Genomic DNA, 20,945 nt, shown 5'->3' on the forward strand with positions numbered 1-20,945 from the left:
CAGTGTCCTGAAAAGACACCTTAGGGTAAGTAAAATTACCCCACTGTTACATAAATATGGGGCCTTTTCCTTGCTAATTTAGCCACTTCTTTTTGAAAAGGATAAGGCTGCCCAGAGCAGAATGGGGCTCCGCTTACAATAAGTCAAATGCTAGAGAAGATAAAACAAGAGAAGAGAAATTTAAAAATAAGGAAGTGCTGCAGGATGAGAGGACTTAGCTGGAAATCAGTAGTAGAAATAAAGCAAACTTCCTGGGATGAAACCATAAAGCTGGAGAACCCTCAGCAGAAAATGAGATCTTAGCAGCAGATGATGCTTAGCTGCGTGACTGCAGACAATGTAGACTTCTGGTTTTATTGCAGTTGCGTATGTAAACCACTGTTATATGCTGGCATTTTTTTGAACAAAGCCATCTGCAGTGAGATTGACATATGTGAAAAAATCTGATGCTAAAGAAACAATTATTTAAGCAAATTTATTTATTGATGTGGTGAACCACTCTCAAACCTAAGGCACACAAATTCCCTCTTCCTGACCAATAAACTAGAGCTGGATTCACAAGAGATAGGTCAGTAGGGAGGTACTCAAGACATAAGTTTGCAGATCCAGATCCTATTTTCTTTACAATCTGAATGATTTTCCAACTGTAGCAAAAATTACTTTATCTTAATCACTAATAATTTAAAAACAAAAACAGAAATACAAAAGATTGCATAAACAGATCAACTGAAATTTCCACGAAATCTACATTTTAAAAATGTTTAAATTGTGGGACTAATGGTGTCATTGTAGTTTTGTGAGCATCTGCTTAGCAGAACATTTGAGTTATAAAGCTGGTCTGAAATGTGCGCAACCAGACTGAGGCATTTACAATCTGAAATCAAAAGCAAACAGAAGGCTAGAACGATCAATAGGCCAAGGAAGCTCATCTGATAAAGTCAGCATGTGGCACATCCATGCTGTACATTATAGTTGAGACCACAACAGGTAGTATACTTCATTCATTTAAAACAATGCAGAAAGAGGAACTATTAGTTTAATAACGGTATCCAGCACAGTAGAAAACCATATCAAAAAAAGATGATTCATTAACATTTGAATTTGATTATTTGGGATAAACAACATGATCATGGAGTAATCGGTTTACTCAATTAGACTAAAATATATAACTTCCCAAAAAAATCATGGCATGCAGTCTAACTCTTTCTTGAAGATTCTGGAAGACGGTTTCCAGGTTGTGCAGAGAGTTAAGTTGAAAGAGAAATCACAATTCAAACAAAGGAAAATTACAGACAAAACATTAGAACAAAAACAGCTACAAATAATCTGGATAATTGTTTTCAGTAAAATATCTATATTAATTTTTTGGGAATGCCAGAATTAAATTAGCAACAAAAACATTTTCACTGATCTTTTCACAGAATTCTGGCCTATTGTGCATCCTGAATTTCATTCAGTCCACCACTGGCAGCTTGCTTTCTCCTGACAAGGCTTTAAACTCTAGGAATCCCTCCCTAAATTTCACAACCTCTCTCTCTTCCTTAAAACCTGTTTACCTGTCTACTAAACCTTTTGATGTCCTATCCTCATTTTTTATTATAGTTAATGGCCTCTGAAATGACTTACAATGTTTTACAATGATAGTCGGCATGGACTGGTTGGGCTGAAGGATCTGTTTCCATGCTGTATGACTTGGTGACTGTCTTTATGATTCTCAGTTGTTTTACAATGTTTTATTTAGTTTTCGCTCAAATTAAGCTGATAAAGAGAGCTCTTGGGTAGGAAGGTGGTTTGATGGGTTCCGGAGTGGTGGTGGCGTCTTCAGAGGCAGCGTGGTTACAGAGTCAGCCGGTCTGTGAAGCCTGGAGTGGGACTCTAACTTCTGCATGGAGTGGGCCCTGGTGGTGGCATAGAGTGGGCTGGTGTACCCCAGAGTGGGCATCTGGTGGCAGCACAGCATGGGCTAGGAAGCCTGGAATGGGGCTCTGGCAGCGGCATAGTGTGGGCTGGTGCACCCCGGAGCGGGACTCTGGCAGCGGCATGGTGTGGGCTGGTGAAGCCTGGGCAGGACTGTAGCATTGGAGGAAAAGTTGGACTCTCTTTAAGGAGTCTTTCTTTATTTTTATTTTAAGTTAATGTGAATGGCGCCTATGCATGGCAATGGTACACACTTTTCACTTTATTTTACATTGAATACATGTGACAATAAATAAATGATTCAATGATAAATATAAGTTAAATATAAATACAAGAGGTTTATAAAATCATGAGGGGTATAGATAAGGTGAATGGCAGGCATCTTTTCCCTATGGTGGGGAAATTTCAAGATTGAGGGCATATTTTCAAGGTAAGAGGAGAAAGATGTAAAAAAGACGAGGGGCATTTTTTTGAGTGGTTTGTGTGGGGAATGAACTTCCAGAGGAAGTGGTGGATGAGGGTACACTTATAACGTTTAAAAGACATTTGGATAAGTGGTTTAACAAGAAATGTTTGGAGGGATATGGGCCAAGCATAGGAAGGTCGGACTAGTTTAGTTTTGGATAAGTCGGCCTGGACTGGTTGGACCAAACAGTCTGTTTCCATGCTGTATGACTCTATGACTCTAAGTTGTTATTGCTGTTGGATATAATACATGACACATTTTCTTTAGTTTTTAAACTGGGTTGATATCCATTAAATTCTCAAATACCCTTACCATTACATGCTTCAAAACAACAGCATCAAGATTGCTCCTAATTATAATTCCCAGCTTAATTTAGAGGAAATACTTTTTGTAAACACAACTTGGTGCCTCGTTTTCAAACAGGAAAATACTGGTCAACTCCTGGTTATTTTATTATGTCTGGGAAAACAAACTAAATCCTGTGCTGGATATGTTAGGAAGTCAGCTGGCATTGAAGACTGTAAGCACTACTCACAACAGCTGTTGCTTATGGTTCAATAAAGACTTCAGAGCCTTCCGCAATTTGTCGAGATTATATCTCCCAACGCTGGCTTGGTTCCCTATCTTGTACCGGCCTTCATCATCAGATGTATTTGGCACAGAATCTGGTACAGGAAACAGTAGTATTTATTTATGTCAATACAGTGTGGAGCTGGAGGAACATAGCAGGTCAGGCAGCATCATGGGAGCAGGAAAGTTCACGTTTCAGGTTTACACCCTCCTTATGGCTATTAATATGAGCATAATTAAATAGAAAAAGATTATATTTCTCCCGCCTTTTAACCACAAGTAAATTTTTAAAAATGCCTCCAGGAACTTATATCATAGAATGTGATGAGTTCACTCAATGCATAACCTCCCTGCTCTGAACTATAATTTGTTCAGATTTTCCTCAGATAAGGAAATCAAAACTACATACAATGGTCCACACAAGGGCTGTACAATTGCAGCAAAACATCCCTGTTCCTGTCTTTGAATCCTTTTGATATAAAGGCCAACATATCATTTGCCTTCTTCACCACTTGCTGCACCTGCATGCTACTCACTATCATTTGCTTTTGCAGCCAAAGTGGATAATCTCACATATATCCATATTATACTTCATCTGCCATGCATTTGCACACCCACTCAACATGTCCAAATCACATAAGGCTATAAGACCATAAGTAACATAAACAGGAGTATGCCATTCAGCCCCTTGAGCCTGCTCCATCATTCAATAAGATCATGGCTGATCCAACATGCCTTATGTCCACTTGCCTGCCCTTCTCCTTAAACCTTGATTTCCCTTCTGACCCTTGGGTATACACAAGGACTCTGCCCCACAGAACTCTGAGAGAAGAAATTCCTCTCCATCTCAGTCTTAAATTGGCACTTCTTTATTATTTTGAGACTACGCCTTCTGGTCCTAACATCCTTTCAGCATTTACCCTGTCAAGCTCCTCAAGAACCCTACATGCTTCAATGAGATCAATGCTCATTCTTCTAAACTCTCAGTAAGCAGAGTCCCAACTTGTTTATCCTTTGCTCATAAGACAACCCTCCATACCAGGGATTATCCTAGTAAACCTTCTCTGAACTACCTACAATTAAATGATATCTTTCCTTAAATACAGAAGCCAAAACTGCTCACAATACTCCACATGTTGTCGCACGAGAACATGTTTTGTTATGTCTTTGTTGGATACTGGTTGGTCAGTACTTATTGCCTGTCACTAGTGGCCCTTGAGAAGGAGGTGGTGAGCTGCTTTCTTGAACTGCTGCAGTCCAGCTGCTGTGGGTTGACTCACAATACCATTCGGAAGGGAATTCCAGGATTATGACCAAGCAAAGAGAGGGAAGGATGGTGTGTGGTTTGGAGGGGTACTTGTAGGTGGCAGTGTTCCAATGTATTGGCTGCCTTTGACCTTCTGAACTGAAGTGGTCCTGGGTTTGGAAGGTGCTGTCTGAGGATCTTTGGTGAATTTCTGCAGTGTATCTTGTTGATAGTACACTGCTGCTACTGACACTGGTAATGAAGGAAGTTGATGCTTGTGAATGCAGTGGCAATCAAGTGGACTGCTTAGTCCTGGATGGTATCAAGCTTCCTGAGTGTTGTAAGAGCTGCACTCATCCAGACAAGTGGGGAATATTCCGTCACTCCTGACTTCTGCCTTGTAGATGATTAACAGGCTTTGGAGAGTCAGGAGGTGAGTTATTCGTCACAGTATTCCTAGCCTCTGACCTGTACTCATAGTCACTGTTTATGTGGCGAATCCAGTTGAGTTTTTGGTCAATGGTAAACCCCAGGATGTTGACAGCAGGGGAGTCAGTGACGGTAACACCATTGAATATAAAAGTATCATGGTTGGATTTGTTTTTTATTGGTGATGGTCATAACCTGGCATTTGTGTGGCGCAAATGTTACTTGCCCCTTGTCAATCCAAGACAGCATATTGTCCAGATCTTGTTGCATTTCAACATGGACTGCTTCAGGAGTTGCGAACAGTCCTGAACATTCATCAGCGAACACCTTCACTTCCGACCTTATGATGGAAGGATAATCATTGACAAAGCAGCTAAAGATAGTTGGACCTAGGACCCTAACCTGAAGAACACCTGCAGAGATGTCCTGGAGCTGAAATGATCGATCTGCAATATCTACAATCACCTTCCTATATGCCAAGTATGACTTGAACCAGTGGAATGTTTGTCCCCTGATACCCATTGATTCCAGTATTGCTAGGGCTCCTTGAAGCCACACTCGGTTGAAGACATCAAGGCTGCAAAGGGCTGTTATTCTCACCTCACCTCTGGAATTCAGCTCTTTTGTTCATGCTTGAATGAGGTCAATGAGGTCAGGAGCTGAGTGGCCCTGGCAGAACCCAAACTGGATATCACTGATCAAGTGATTGCCGAGCAAGTGCTGTTTGATAGCACTATTGATGACACCTTCCATCACTTTACTGACGATCAAGAGTAGACTGGGGTGGTAATTGCTGGGTTTCATTTGTCTGCTTTTTATGTACACAACATACCTGGGTAATTTTCCACATTGGTCGAATAGATGCCAGTGCTGTAACTGTACTGGAAGAGTTTGGCTAGGGAGCAGCAAGTCCTGGAGCACAAGTCTTCAGTACTATTGCTGGAATGCCGCCATGGCCCGTAGCCTTTGCAGTATCCAGTGTCTCTAACTGTTTCTTGATATCATGTGTAATACTGGGGATCACCGGAGGAGGCCAAGATGGATCATCTACTCGGCACTTCTGGCTAAAGATTGCTGCAAAAGTTTCAGCCTTATCTTTTGCACTGATGTGCAAGGCTCTTCCATCAATGAAGGTGGGAATATTTGTGGAGCTTCCTCCTCCAGTGATTTTTTTAATTGTCCATCACTATTCATGGCTGGATATGGCAGGAGTGCAGAACTTAGACTCAGCTGTTGGTTATGGGATCACTTAGCTCTGTCTATCAGTTGCTGCTTATGCTGTTTGGCATGCAAGTAGTCCTGTTTGGTAGCTTCATCAGTTTAACACCTCATTTTCAGGTATGCCTGGTGCTGCTCCATTGAACCAGGGTTGATCCCCTGGCTTGATGGTACTGGTTGAGTGGGGGATATGCTGGGCCATGAGATTACAGATTGTGCTGGAGTGCAATTCTGCTGCTGTTGACAGCCCACAATGCCTCCTGGCTGTCCAGTCTTGAGTTGCTAGACCTGTTTGAAATCTGTCCCATTTAGCACCATGATAGTGCAACACAACATGCTGGAGGTTACTCACAATGGGAAGGCAGGACTTCATCTCCAAGGACTGTGCAATGGTTGCTCTTACTGATACTGTTATGGACAGATACATCTGCCGCCGGCAGACTGGTAAGGATGAGGTCAAGTATATTTTTCCTTCTTGTTGGTTCCCTCATCAGCTGCTGCAGACCCAGTCTAGCAGCTATGTCCTTTAGGACCCGACCAGCACAATCAGTGGTACTGCTCCGAGCTACTCTTGGTGATGGACATTGAAAGCCCCTACCCACAGTATATTTTGTGCCCTTGTCACCCTGGAGGAGTACTGATTCATCAGCCAAGGGAGGACACCATATGGTAATCAGCATGAGGTTTCCTTGCCCATGTTTAACCTGAGGCCATAGGACTTCATGGGGTGTGGAACCAACGTTGAGGACTCCCAGGGCAATTCCTCCCAACTGCATGCCACTGTGCTGCCACCTCTGCTGTGTCTGACCTGCCGGTGGGACAGGACATATCCAGGGATGATGATGGTGATGCCTGGGACATTGCCTGTAAGGTATGATTCCGTGAGTTTTACTATGTCAGGCTGTTGCTTGACTAGTCTGAGGCAGCCCCAGAGGTTAGTAAGGAAGACTGCATTGTAACTTCATTGTCAACAACTTCATTGTAATTTCCTTTATTAAAGTTCAGCACAGTTGTTTCTGACCCAAGGTTTTCACTCTCAAACTGAATTATAAATTTAATCAAGTTATGATCAGTACTTCCAAGGGAATCTTTTATTCGGATGGCATTTCATAGAGTCAGACAGCTCAGAAACAGACCCTTCAGCCCAACACACCCGCACTGACCAGATATTCTAATCTGACCTAGTCCCATTTGCCAGCATTTGGCCCATATCCCTCTAAACTCTTCCTATTCATATGCCCATCCATATACCTTTTAAATATTGTAGTTGTATTCAACTTTACCACTTCCTTTGGTAGCTCGTTCCATACACGCATCACCCTCTACTTGAAAAGTTACCCCTCCAGTCCTTTTTAAATCTTTCTCCTCTCACCTTAAACCTATGTCCTCTAGTTTTGCACTCCCCACCCATGGAAAAAGACCGTGGCTATTCACCCTATCCATGCCCCTAATGACTTTATACACCTCTTAAGGTCACCCCTCAGCCTCCTACGCTCCATGGAAAATAGCCTCAGCTTATTCAGCCTTTCCCTATAATCAAACTCTCCAGTCCAGACAACATCCTTGTAAATCTTTTCCACACCCTCAAGTTTAACAAACCCCTTCCTATAGAAGAGCAATGAGAATTGAGTGCAGTATTCTAGAAGTGGCCCCACCAATGTCCCGTACAGCCACAACATGACCTCCCAACTCCTGTGCACAATGTTCTGACCAATGAAGGGCAAGCATGCCAAATGTCTTCTTCACCACACTGTCTCGCTGCGACTCCACTTTCAAGGAACTATGGACCGGTGCCCCTAGGTCTCTTTGCTTGGCAACACTCCCCACTGCCATACCATTAACTATGTATGTCCTGCCCTGGTTTGCCTTACCAAAATGCAACACCTCACATTTATCTAAAATAAACTCCATCTGATCCATTGTACTCTGAGATAATCTTCTTCACTACGCATTACACTATCTATTTTGGTGTCTTCTGCAAACTTACTAATCATGCCTCCAATATTCACTGGATGAAGAGCACTGGACCCAGCACCTTGTGGCTGGTCCCAGACCTCCAGTCTGAAAAGAAACCCTCTACCACCAACCTCTGTCTCCTACTTTCAAGTCAATTTTGTATCCAGTTGGCTAGCTCCCCCTGGATCCCATGTGATTTAACTTTACTACCATGTGGAACTTTGTCAAACGCTTTGCTGAAGTCCACACAGACAATGTTTACTGCCATGCCCTCATCTATCTTTGTCACCTCTTCAAGTTAGTGAGATACGATTTCCCACACACAAAGCCATGTTGACTATCCCTGATCAGGCTTTGCTTTTCCAAATGTATATAAACCTTGTCCTTCAGAATTCCCTTCAACAACTTACCCACCACTGACATGAGGCTCACTAGTCTCTACTTATTAATCTTACTTTCATTACCCAATACCAGATCCAAGATAGCCTGCTCCCTGATTGGCTCCATGACATATTGCTCTAGGAAACTATTCCTAATGCACTCTACGAATTTGTTGTCATATCTATCCTTTCCAATTTGATTAACCCAATAAACAAGAAGATTAATGTCACCCATAATTATTGCTCTATTCTTCTTACATGCTCCTATTTGTTGACTTACAGCGTTTCCCACAGAATGGCTACTATTTGGGAGCGTGTACACTGCTCCTACATATGTCATCGTTCCCTTGCATTCTTTTTTTACCTCCACCCAAATGGATTCTACATCATCTGAGCCTAGATCATGCTCACAACAGTCCTCATTTCATTTATAATTAACCAAGCTTCCCCACCACCTTTTCCATCCCTTCTATCCTGCTGGAAGGATTTAGAGGGATATAGTCCAAATGCTAGCAAATGGGACTAGATTAATTTAGGTCAGCATGGACAATCCAGCAATGACAGGTTGGCATAGACAAGTTGGACCGAAGGGTCTGTTTCCATGCTGTACATCTCTACGACCCTAAGTGCTCTGCTTTTAAATCTTTTATGATGGACTTTAACATTTTTCCTACTATCAATGTCAGGCTAACATGTCTATAATTCCCTGTTTTCTCTTTACCTCTTTTTTTCAATTATATTAGCTATCCTCCAATTCATAGCAACTGTTCCAAAATCTATACAACCTCGAAAGATAACCACCAATGCATCCACTATATCTCGGGCCACTTCCTTAAGGATTCTGCGATGTAGATTATTACTAGACCTCATGTTCCCCAAAATTTTTGATACACTATTTGTGTCTTCCTTTGTGAAGACAAAATCAAAATGTACTCAATTTGTCTGCTATTTCTTTGTTCCTCATTAGAACTTTCCCTGTTTCTGACTGTAAGGGACCTACATTTGCCTTCATTAATCTTGTTTTCATACCTATAGAAGCTTTTACAATCAGTTTGTATGTTCCTTGCAATCTCATCTCATCAGCAATCAAAATATTAACCATTTCTCTCTCCGTTAATGTTGCCAGACCTGATGAGTTTTTCCATCACTAACCGTTTTTACTTCAGCCTTCCACTACATATGTAAGTAACTATCCTACATGCTTGGTTAAGATACTGAGTATCAGGTAGTGAAACTAGTCAACTGAGGAGGGTTAGAGGATTGCAGGGCAAGTTGGGGAGGAAGCAGGGAGGAAGAACACCACGCCTTATGCCCAGTTTATCCATAACCAAAATAATAGCATGCACAATATCTAGAATTGATGATCATTATTAAAAAATCACAGATTAAAGTCCCAGATAATTTTCTCCTTCCTAGTTTAACGCCACAAGACAAACTGCAGTGCCATCATTGCCGTAACAGCCAAGATGAACACTATTTTTAAACAGTATGAAAAATGTAAATATGCAACAGTATATTTTGCGAGACAACTCGCTTGCAAATTTTTTTATGAGTCAGATATATATATGGTCCTAAGGTTGATGCGGATCACTATGTTAAACTGTGTTTTTGAGTGCAGTTGTAATAGATGTTTTGAAAAGAAGAAAGAAACTTACTCGGATCATAGAAATCCATAAAGCCAAAAGGACCATAATCTAACGTTACAGAAAGCACACTGAAGTTGTCTGTATTACACACACCTGAAACAGAGAAAACAGAAAATGCTGATCAACAGAAACAAAAGGAAAAAGAGCATGTTGTAGGACTGAGTCTAGAGGAGAGATGGCAGACCACATACTAATGGCCCTCAAGGTTACAATGGCCCTCAATTTCTATACCAGCAGTGGCTTCCAAGGCAATATATGTGACATCCATACTATACATAGGTGCATAAAAGGTAATTGATGGCATATTTAGTGGTTCTAATTACTCTATATCTTTACCACAGAAGATGACAGCCAGGCTGCAACATCACCTGGCACATTCAGTGTCATTGCTGGGTTTCCTCAAGCATAAGGCATCATCTATTGCACTCACGGTCATCAAAGCTCACAGTGAACATCCTACTAAATATATAAATTGTACCTATTTTTCTAATCAAACTGTTCAGAGATGCTATTACACATTTCTAGTGCAGGTGGGAAATCCTGGGTTCAAATCCCAATAGTGCCCATGCCTTATTTAAAAGATCTGTAAATTGTAAATAACTTCAGTCCATCAACACACAATTGGTGCTTGGTCAAGGGACTGAGAAAGGACACCGGACCCGAAACGTTAACTCTGTTTTTCCCTTCACAGATGCTGCCAGACCTGCTGAGCTTTTCCAGCAACTTTGTTTTTGTTCCTGATCTATGGCATCCGCAGTTCTTTTGGTTTTTATCTTAAAATGCACTTCTGCTGTGTTGGCCAGTCTAGAGGGGCTCTGCAATGCATACTCAAAAATTGTCATGATTAGTCATGGTCTGTTATGCACTGCACAACTTGGTACTGCAACATGGATAGATGTCATAAAGGGAAGAACAGGAAGATCAGACTTTCTCAAATAAGGAGGATTTGTCAGAGCATGCGGAGGATCCAGTAAGTCCAAACTAGCCTGTCATGGATCCGAGGACCGTGGAGAGATGTACCAGGGACAACCTGATCTACCCAAGGTTTGCACAACAATGATGCTTCTACATGACCATCCCATTCCATCATCAGACTTCCAATATCTTCCTGGGTAGGAATACTGTTGAATGGCTAATTCTCAACCAATGTCATTAGTGCCCACCTCATCACCCCTCTCTCATTCTCAGCCACCCCTACAAATGACACCACTAATCCTGCATGCCCTCTGTGCTACCTATTTACTCAGCCACTTGCATCAAAAGTAATGGCTGTTTCACCCACTTTCAATTCCCACAATACTTGTCTTTCTCTTATTTCAGCAGAAAAACACCCCGCAGTAGGGCAAAAGAGTCAAGAATGGTGGGCTGCCAACATTTGGCTCCTCTTCCCTTATGTGGAGAGCATGATGACTCTGACTGCATCAAGTCATTCACTGACTGTGTATAAGATAGAGTGGTACTGGTAGCTGCCGTTGATTTACTATATTGGGACCCCCAGAGAGAACGCTATCTGTTTTGCCTTAACTGAGGCCTGGTGACAACATGACAAGCTTCTTGGCTTTGCATCTGCGATAAACTGTAGGGCAATACGGCAGTATTGTGAGCCTTGTATGGCTGCTTGAGGGGGCAAAAGCACAGAAAGGCTAGGCATGCCTGAGCATCCAGGTAGTCTCAGAGTGAACAGGCAAGCGAACAGGCCAAACACACAATCTGGTCTACTCCATGAGCTGAATCTGTGTACCTGAGTGCAGTCTCTTACAGTAGCATTACAATGATCGATGCCAATGCAGCCTAAGGTGCATCACTAAATTGCAGAAGTGTGCTGTAAGTGGACTGGAAATGTGCCTTCAGGGATCTCAAAAGCCAGCACATGTCAGATGTCAATGTCTGTTGATATGGGGTGGTGTGGCCAGTGCCTATGCCAGTGTCAAACATGGAGGTCCTTTGGAGCAAGTGATGACCTGAAGCAGTCAGGTTTGTGCTCTAACTTCCATTCTCGATGCTTAACTTGAATATTAATAAGTTGTGGAATTAAAAGATATTTAACAAGCTTTAATCCCTCTTAGTTAGCAACTCACCACTGCCTAACCAGAAACCTATCTCACTGCTCAGTAAATGCAAAAAAGATGCAACTTACTCCCAATGTTGAAACAGGCCTCATTGGACTTCTTACATGATTCCGTCACAAATCTTGCCATAGCCCACTTTGTTCAAGCCCCTATAAGATGCTGCCCATTGGATCTTTGTATGTTAATTTGGTATTTTCTAATTTAATTACATTGAACAATGTTTTTATATCATACCATGTGCAAAACCCACCGACATCCATTGTGCGATGAGATATGATGTATCAGTCACAACTTGAGCGAAAAATTCCTGCAATAACAAAATGTTAACTCAGTAAAAATTGTTACTAATTTTCTGAAAAGACAAGGGAAATATGACATTTCAGTTAATGGTACACAAACAGTACAAATTCTAATATCATACATTGAAAATATTTATCTTAAAACGTACCAGATACCTGTTTGAGCTGGTTACGTTTATCAAAGGAAAATGTAGTTTTATAATGAAATCCACCAGTTTCCTGAGGAGAAGAAAACAATAAAAACAAATGGTACATGAATGAAATTTGTGATAAAATACATACGCAATAAAGACACAATCTTTACCACCTAAAGGACAAGGGCGACGAAACCATGGGGATAGTATCACATGCATGTTCCCCTTCAAGCCACATACCTGATTTGGAATTACATCAGCCCTCCTTCAATATCACTGGTTCAAAATCCTGGAGCTCAAAATCCTGGAACTCACTCCCTAACAACAATGTGGGTGTGCCTATGCTCCAAGGATACTGTCGTTCAAGCAGGCAGCCCACCACACCTTCTTATGAACAATTACAGGCAAGCATAATATGCTAGTTTACACATGCTTACCTCCCAAGGATGACTAAAAAAAGTGTTTGCACACAGGCATACAAGTGGGTATCATTTGGACCTTGCTGCCTAACAAGGTGGAAATAGATTCACCAGTACATTCAAAAGGAAATTAGATAACTACTTGAAGAATAAAAATCTTGCCAAAGAACCAAAGAATGAAACTAAATGGACCACTCTTTGAAAAGTCAGTGCATACTCAGTTGGTAAGTAACTTCTTCCGCTACTGTATTACTAAATGATACAATGAAGTAACTCACAGTTCAGTTATAAGAGCATAAGGAAATCTATGTCAGACACCAGGCACCATTATCTCAGAGGACATTCCATGGGCACTGGCCACATGTACTCCATGACCACAGACAGTGACCTCTGACATATGCCAGCTCTAAGAACTCCCATTGCAAATATTCAAACCATTAACAGCACTCTTCTGCACTTCAATGCTGCACCAGCAACTAACATTTTAATGCTGCTGCAAGGACTCTACACTATGGGGCATATATCCAACTCATGGACTGGACCAGGTTGCATGTCTGGCCTGTTCATTTTCTGTCACGGCGCTTACTCTTGCTGAGCCTACCCAGATGCTTACAGCATCCCTGTCTTGCATTGATTGGCCTTGGTTTTTTGCACTTTGCCACATCAACCAGATACAACAGGCTCACGACACTACTGTACTGTTGAGAAATCTAGTGCAGATATATACCAGAAAGCGACAGGTGAGTGACAGCAAGTGAGAGAGCATGAGCCTTGGAGGGGGGTGGGTACAGTAGCAGAGAAAGTGCAAGATGTTGGGAAGAAGATTGTGCACTTATATTGGTAGAGTTCTTTGCACATTGCTGTGTATTCCTTCAGACGGCTGTGACTGCTTTAACCCTGGTAGAGCAACCTTGGAGCAGGCTGGCATGGTCTGGTGTTGTGGCCACCTCTGCTGTATAGGGCAAGAGTGGTTACATTTCCCAAGCGTTGCTGAGTCCATTAGCTAAAGGGAGGCAAGGAACGTTGAATCCAAAAACAAATGCCTTTCCATTTACCTTCTGGATTCATTATACCTTCTTCAACAATTCCCCATGATTTGAAGTGCCAGGAATGTCCAATTTCCTATGCAATCTCATCCCCATGAGGTCTCCCTGACTCCCTCAAACTTGGAGTTGTTAGTTGGTTCACCAAGTTGACTGGTTTTCATGCAAACGTTTCGTATCCCTTCTAGGTGACATGTTCAGTACTGTCTAGCCTCCATCGAGGCGCTGTTGTTTTGTTACATTCCGAATTTATATCGTCCAGTCTGTTATGGTGGGTAGTTCTGTTTCCGGTTTTGCTCCATAGTGGTATGTAGATGGGGTCTATTTCAACATGTTAGTTTATGGTACCAGTGGTTGTAAACCAGGCTTCCAGGAATTCTCATGCTTGTCTTTGCTTTCCTTGTCCTAGTACTGCTATGTTATCCCAGTTAAACTGATCTCATTTGTCAGAGTGAATAGGGATGAGGGAGAGTTGGTCGTGCCATTTTGCTGTGAGTTGGTGTTCGTGCATCTTGATGGCAAGTTTCCTGCCTGTATTGCTTCTCGCAGTTGCTGCATGATATTTTGTATATCACATTTGTTCTGCTCATTGTGGATGTGGGGTCTTTCATCTCTGAGAGTAGCTGGCAAAGTGTGGCTGTTGGTTTGTGTGCTATCGTTATTCCAAGAGGTCGTAGGAGTCTTGTATTCAGTTCCGATATGTTTCTAATCTAGGGTAGGACAAATGTGATATACAAAATACCATGCAGCAACTGCAAGAAGCAATACATAGGACAGATGGGCAGAAAACACGCAACCAGGAAACATGAACACCAACTCACAGCAAAACGGCACAACCAAATAAACAGTACTAGGTCAAGCAAAACAAAGACAAGTGCAAGAATTCCTAGAAGCCTGGCTTTCAACCACTGGTACCATCAACAAACATGTTGAAGCAGATCCCATCTACATACCACTATGGAGCAAAACTGGAATCAGAACTATCCACCATAACAGACTGGACCATATAAATTCAGAATGGAACAGAACAACAGCGCTTCAATGGGGGCTAGATAGCACTGAACATATCACCTAGAAGGGGGACAAAATGTTTGCACAAAAACTAGTTAGCTCAGCGAACCAACCAACAACTCCAGCCACAACCCGAGCTACAGATCTTCCCTCAAAAATCTCTAATCTCTACAACCCCAGAGTCCATAATGTCAGGATCCATCCCTGATCACCCCCTGATCTGGCTGCCCCAGCTTTCCCAGTTGTAAACTTCAATTCTCCTTCTCCTGCACCAGTTACTTCCTCACTATGGCCAAGTGTTGAAGGCATGGCCATCTGATATCCCTTTAACTTGAAATAAAAACAAAATGTGCTGAAAACTCAATACGTGCGGTAAGATCTGAAGAGAGAGAAACAGAGTTATTGTTTCAAGTTCAGACTCTTCTTTGGAACTGGACTCAAGCTGAACTTGAAATGTTAATTCTGTTTCTTTCTCCATAGATGCTGCCAGACCTGCTGAGTTTCTCTAGCACTCTGTTTTTATTTCATAATTCCAGCATCTGCCTTATTATGATTTTATTTAAGCCTCTTAATGTGACTGCCTACAACTAGCAAACAGACAAAAGAAACATTTGTCCGATCCTTCCAGTAAATATGACAGGGTCTTCAAGAAACTCATTCCTTTCAGATTTTCAATCCTGACATCAGCTCTATGGTCTCCCCATGCTCACTTCAAGTTAATATCCAGCCCAATGTCTTCAAGGAGAGGTTTGAACTAAAACATGTTACAATTGACGCTTAGCAAAAACAGAGCAATAGCAGGAAGGACAGAGAAAATGGTGTAGCAATGCCCGTTGTTGAAATACTTGTTTCATGGTGTCACTGTGCCTCTAGGTTTTTCCTTGCCGAAGTCGTCCAGACCTCTGTGGCCTTAAAAAAGCCATCTTTTCATGACTGCCAAATTGCCTCAGCAAGGCCACTCCCGTGCCCCGTGTGGCTGTATGCAACAAAAATTGATCCAGCATTCATTAATTACTTGTTTATGATCACTTTTTTTTAAATTACAACATAATTGAAGCATTCTGAATAGAAGCATCTGCTGGTTACTAATTTACAATAGTAGTGGTTCATACATATAATGAGACAGTGATTGTATAGTTGTGAGCGTTACAACTGGCGTCTTTGAAAACAATGTGAAATCTTGGTATTTTTAGTTCCGACATGATTGGTTTCCAATAGGCTTCCAGTTTATTGTAAAACCTCCTGAAAATAACCAAGTTAACCTAAGCTATATATTAACAAAGTAAAATGTACTCTCCAGGCCTATTTACACTACTCTTGTCCGATCTGGACTCAAGGAATCTGCCTTGTGCAAAAATACACAGAGCCCTGATTTCTGATCTTATTCCCACTTTGTTTCGCATGGTAAACAAGCACACATTAGGTTTTAGGAACAAAAAAAAAGATGTTTCTTTTAAAAACTACCAAGTCTCTTGAATATATCACTGTCCCTCAGCTGTGAGTTTAACTCTGACTCAATTATTTAGTTCAGTTTCTTGTTAGAAGTAAAAGTTGTGGAAGACAGCAATTTTCTTTGGACTTGCATAGTAAATGAAGTCTTTCATACCAACATTAATACTAAGACATTACCCAAGATTTCATTTGACCACCTAACTTCAAAATCTATTCATCTGTCCATGGAAGCACATGTACAGAAGTAATGTGAGGCAAATTCTTCTCATTCATTTGTATTGGCTAACATACAGAGACTGGCAGAGAATCAATCAGAATTCCTAAGGGTTGGCAAATTTACAGGGCCGCTAAGTGTCAACAATATTGCTGTGAGTAGAGAGTCACAAACAGGCCAGACCAGATGAGGATGACAGATTTCATTTCCTAAAAGACATTAGTGAACCAGACTGGTTTTTAACAACAATTGACGGTAGTTTCGTGATGACCATTACCGAGTTTTAAAACTTTCAAATTCAGACTTAATTGAATTTAAATTCCACCAGTTTCCACAATTTGATCACATGTCCCCACAGCTTATCCTGAATCCCTGGATTACTAGCATAATATTACCACAATGCCATCATCTCTGTGAGCCAGATGGTTTTTACAGCAATCAATGACATTTCATGGCACCTGTCGGAGTTGCCCATGGTTGAAGCTAATTATTAGTTGATGCAGCATTTTCCAGTCAGAATCATAGGCTGATACTCATAGTAACCAGAAAAGATAATGAAGTGCCTCACAGAAATCTTAGTGGGAAAGAGAGAGCTTGTTCTTTAATAAAGTGTAGAAGGGAAAGTCTGATCCCACCATTATCAAAGGCTTTTGAAGTGATTGCCATTACATATTATACATGTGGGTATACTGAAATTATAAGTGCAATTAACAAACAATTATTAAGGAATTAGTTGAATTCGGTCAAAAGTCACACAACACCAGGTTACAGACCAGTAGGTTTGTTTGAAATCCCAAGCTGCCAGAGCACTGCCAGTGTTGGAATGGGGTGGACAAGGTCAGAAGTCACACGACACCAGGTTATAGTCCAACAGGTTTATTTGAAATCACAAGCTTCCGAAGTGTCAGGCGAGTGATGAAAGCTTGTGATTTCAAATAAACCTGTTGGACTATAACCTGATGTCATGTGACTTCCGACCTTGTTCATCCCAGTCCAACACCGGCACCTCCATATCTTAGTTGAATTCCTTCAGACAAATGGCTATAGATAATAGACAGAAGTCCCCATGCCATCATTAAGGGGAATTGAAGGATTAATGGTATAAAAACCGAGGACCAAATCAAGTATAACGAAGGGTATAAACTGATAACCTCATGAAAGGACACCGGAAAACAGACAGCATTGTAAGGGCAATTTCAGAACATTACTTAATCATTATGAACTTGGGAAAATAATCACAGCTTCATGAGGTAACAAACAGCATCCACTCAGTATGATGCAGCTGGCCAATATCTAGGAAGGGCCATAATAAAGATCGATCTACCAAATTTCTTGTTAGTGTGTCACATTGTTTCTGCTTGCTCCTGCCCCACAGAGCCATCTCTTCCTACCTTAACTCGATCTTTCCTCCCCGGTCCAGTCCCTGCCCACTTACATCCGCGATTCCTCTAACACTTTATGCCAGTTTCAGAATTTCCAGTTCGCGGGCTCTAGCCGCACCCTCTTTACCATGTACATGCAATCCCTTTAGACATCCATCTCCCATCAGGATGATATCAGGGCTCTCCGCTTTTACCTGGGACAAAGAGCTAAACCGACCCCATCCACTACCAGCCTCCTCTGTCTGGCTGAGCTCGTCTTCACCCTGAACAATCTATGTTTTAACTCCTCTCATTTTCTTCAGGTCAGAGGGGCTTGCCACAGGTGCCAGTTATGCCTGTCTCTTTGTGGGGCATGTGGAACATTCCTTATTCCAGTCCTATTCTGGACCCCACTCAAAACTCTTTCATCGGTGTATCAATGATATCATTGGTGCTGCTTCCCTCTCTCGTTCAGAATTGGAAAAGTTTAATCAATTTCACTTCCAATTTCCATCCCACACTCATTTGCACCTGGTCCATCTATGACTCCCCCTTTCTCTTCCTCGACATCTGTTTCCATTTCCAGGGATAGGCTGGCTACCAATATCTACTATAAACCCACAATTCCCACAGTTACCTTAAGTATACATCCTCACATCCTGCTTCCTGTCAAGACTAATTCCATCCTCCAAGTTCCTCCATCTCCATCACATCTGTTCCGATCATGCCAACTTCAACAAGGGAGCCTCTGAAATATCCACCTTCTTCCTCAACCAAGGATTTCCCAGTACCATTGTTGATAGGGCCCTCAGCTGGGTTCAACCCATCTCCTGCACTTTGGCCCTCACCCCTTTGCTTCCCTCCCACAACAGCAACACGATCTCCCTTGTCCTTACCTACCATCCCAGCATCCACATCCAGAGGATCATTAGCTGCCATTTCCACCACCTCCAGCGAGATGCCACCAACAGACATATATTCCCATCCTCTCCCTTTTCAGCATTCCGCAGGGCCAGTTCACTCCCAACACTCCCCCACAGCCCATGGCACCTTCCCCTGCAACCGCAGAAGGTGTAATACCTGTCCATTTACTTCCTCCCTCCTCAATATCAAAGGGCCCAAACACACCTTCCAGGTGAAGCAGGGTTTTACCTACACATCACACAATCTAGTCGACTGCATTCACTGCACACAATGTGGTCTCCTCCACACTGAGACTACAAAGTATAGACTGGGTGACCACTTTGCAGAACACCTACATTCTGTCTGCAAAAAAGACCCTGGGCTTCCAGTTGCCTGCCACTTCAACACACCATCCTGTTCCCTGGCCAACATCTCTGTTTCAGGTATGCTGCAGTGTTCCAGTGAAGCTCAGCGCAAGCTGGAAGAACAGCACTTCATCTTCCACTTGGGGACCTTGCAGCTTTCTGGACTCAATATTGAGTTCAACAACTTTAAGGCTTGAGCTCTCCTATGTCCTTACCCCAAACCCCACACACCACAGGCCTTGTTATCACATAGTCTGCTATTACACACAACCCATCGTTAGCCACTAAGAGTCCCTATTAATAGCTATTCACCCTCCTAGCCAGATCACTATCTATTCCTTTGTCTGTCCAACCATTCTTCTCTCTCTTTGGGCTCCGTCTCCAACTATCATTAACTCCTTATCCCACCCCCACCCAATATTCTGCATATAAGCCAACATTTTCTTAGCCAGCATCAGTTCTGAGGAATTTCTCTCCACAGGTGCTGCCAGACCTGCTGAGCTTTTCCAACAATTTCTGATTTTAGTCCAAACAAACAAAGTCAGTGGGCAATAGAAGAGCAGATATGTATATAATTCACTGAGGTGTGTAAAAACAATAAGAAGATGATTATATTTGGGGATATCAACCCCCACCCCTCCAACATTAACTGAGATAGTCATAGTGGTAAAGGGTTTAAGGGAGGTAGGTTTCTTGAAACATATTCAGGAGAGCTTTTTATATCAACATATAAAAAGGTCCATCAAACGGCAGTGCAGTGCTGGGCCTAATTTTGAGGAATGATGCTGGACAGATGTTTGAGGCGGGAGTGGGAGAGCATTCTAATGATAGCGACCACAATACAATATATTTTAAGCTTCTTATAGAAAAGGAAAAAGATGGTCTGCAAAACAAAAAAGGTTTTGGCTTGGGCAAAAGCAGGTTTTATTAAAATAAGGCAGGATCTGGCCAAAGAAGACGAGGAAGATCTAATTCTGGGTAAGTGGATGGATTCAAAATGGAATTGCCAAAAGTATAGGCCTAAACGTTCTCTTGAGGACAAAATATAGGAGCAACGAGCCCAGAGAAGCCCAGATGTCTAGGAATATTCAGGACTGAATAAGAAAGAAAAGAGAGGCTTTTAACAGGTACAAAGGGAGCAAATCATTGGATGCCCTTGTGAAGTTTAGAAATTGCAGGGGGAAACTTAAGAAAGAAATTAGGAGGGCAAAGAGGAGGCAGCAAAAGCACTAGTGGATAAGATTAGGCAGAATCTCAAGATATTCTACAAGTATATCAAGAGGAAGAGGATAACCAAGAAAGAGCAGAGCCCATTGGGGACCAAGGGAGCCATCAGTGTGTGCATCTAGAACTGGTAGGGCGTCAAACAAGTGCATCACATTTATCTTCATACTGGAAACAGAGGATGTAGGTATAAAATTCAGTGAGAGGGACTGAGATTCAGTTTGACATGGATAGTGAGGTGTTGGAGGTTTGGTGGGCTTGAAGGTAGACAAATCCCCAGGTCCAAATGAGTTGTATCCCAGGCTGCTGTGAGAGACAAGGGGCGAAACTACTGAGCTCTGACCCAAATTTTTATTGATTCTCTGGCCTCAGGGGAGATCCCAGAGGACAGCAGGACAGCTAATGTGGATTCACTTTTTAAGAAGGGCGGAAGAGTAAAACCAGGGAATTACACACAGGTGGGTCTCATATCAGTGACAGGGCAATTATTGGAGAAAATTTTCAAGGAAATAATTAATCTCCACTTGGAGGGAGAAGGTTTGACCAGGGATAGTCAGCACGGCTTTGTCAGAGGGAGGTTAGGTCTAATAAATTTGCTTGAACTTTTTTGAAAAGGTGTGTAG

The 20,945-nt window shown here is 42.1% G+C and overlaps 1 protein-coding gene across 8 annotated transcripts in view; it reads right to left on the bottom strand.

The window, feature by feature from the left end:
- The window catches only part of LOC109925759 (protein adenylyltransferase SelO-like), a 146,617-nt gene that overhangs the window by 90,862 nt on the left and 34,810 nt on the right, over positions 1-20,945 (bottom strand). For 7 of the 8 annotated variants that reach the window (XR_007264697.1, XM_048611675.1, XM_048611701.1 and 4 more), the window contains 4 exons: positions 12,346-12,415; positions 12,132-12,204; positions 9,838-9,921; positions 2,919-3,048 (listed from right to left, as the gene is read on the bottom strand). Coding sequence is in view for 7 of the 8 variants with exons in the window: in XM_048611675.1 (XP_048467632.1) it covers positions 2,919-3,048; positions 9,838-9,921; positions 12,132-12,204; positions 12,346-12,415 (357 nt within the window). In the remaining variant the exon portion in view is untranslated. The remainder of the gene's footprint in view (positions 1-2,918; positions 3,049-9,837; positions 9,922-12,131; positions 12,205-12,345; positions 12,416-20,945) is intronic. The other variant, XM_048611690.1, reaches the window with a different exon arrangement.

The sequence above is a fragment of the Rhincodon typus genome, chromosome 2 (genome assembly GCF_021869965.1).
Source record: "Rhincodon typus isolate 14 chromosome 2, sRhiTyp1.1, whole genome shotgun sequence".
Classification (NCBI taxonomy): domain Eukaryota; kingdom Metazoa; phylum Chordata; class Chondrichthyes; order Orectolobiformes; family Rhincodontidae; genus Rhincodon; species Rhincodon typus.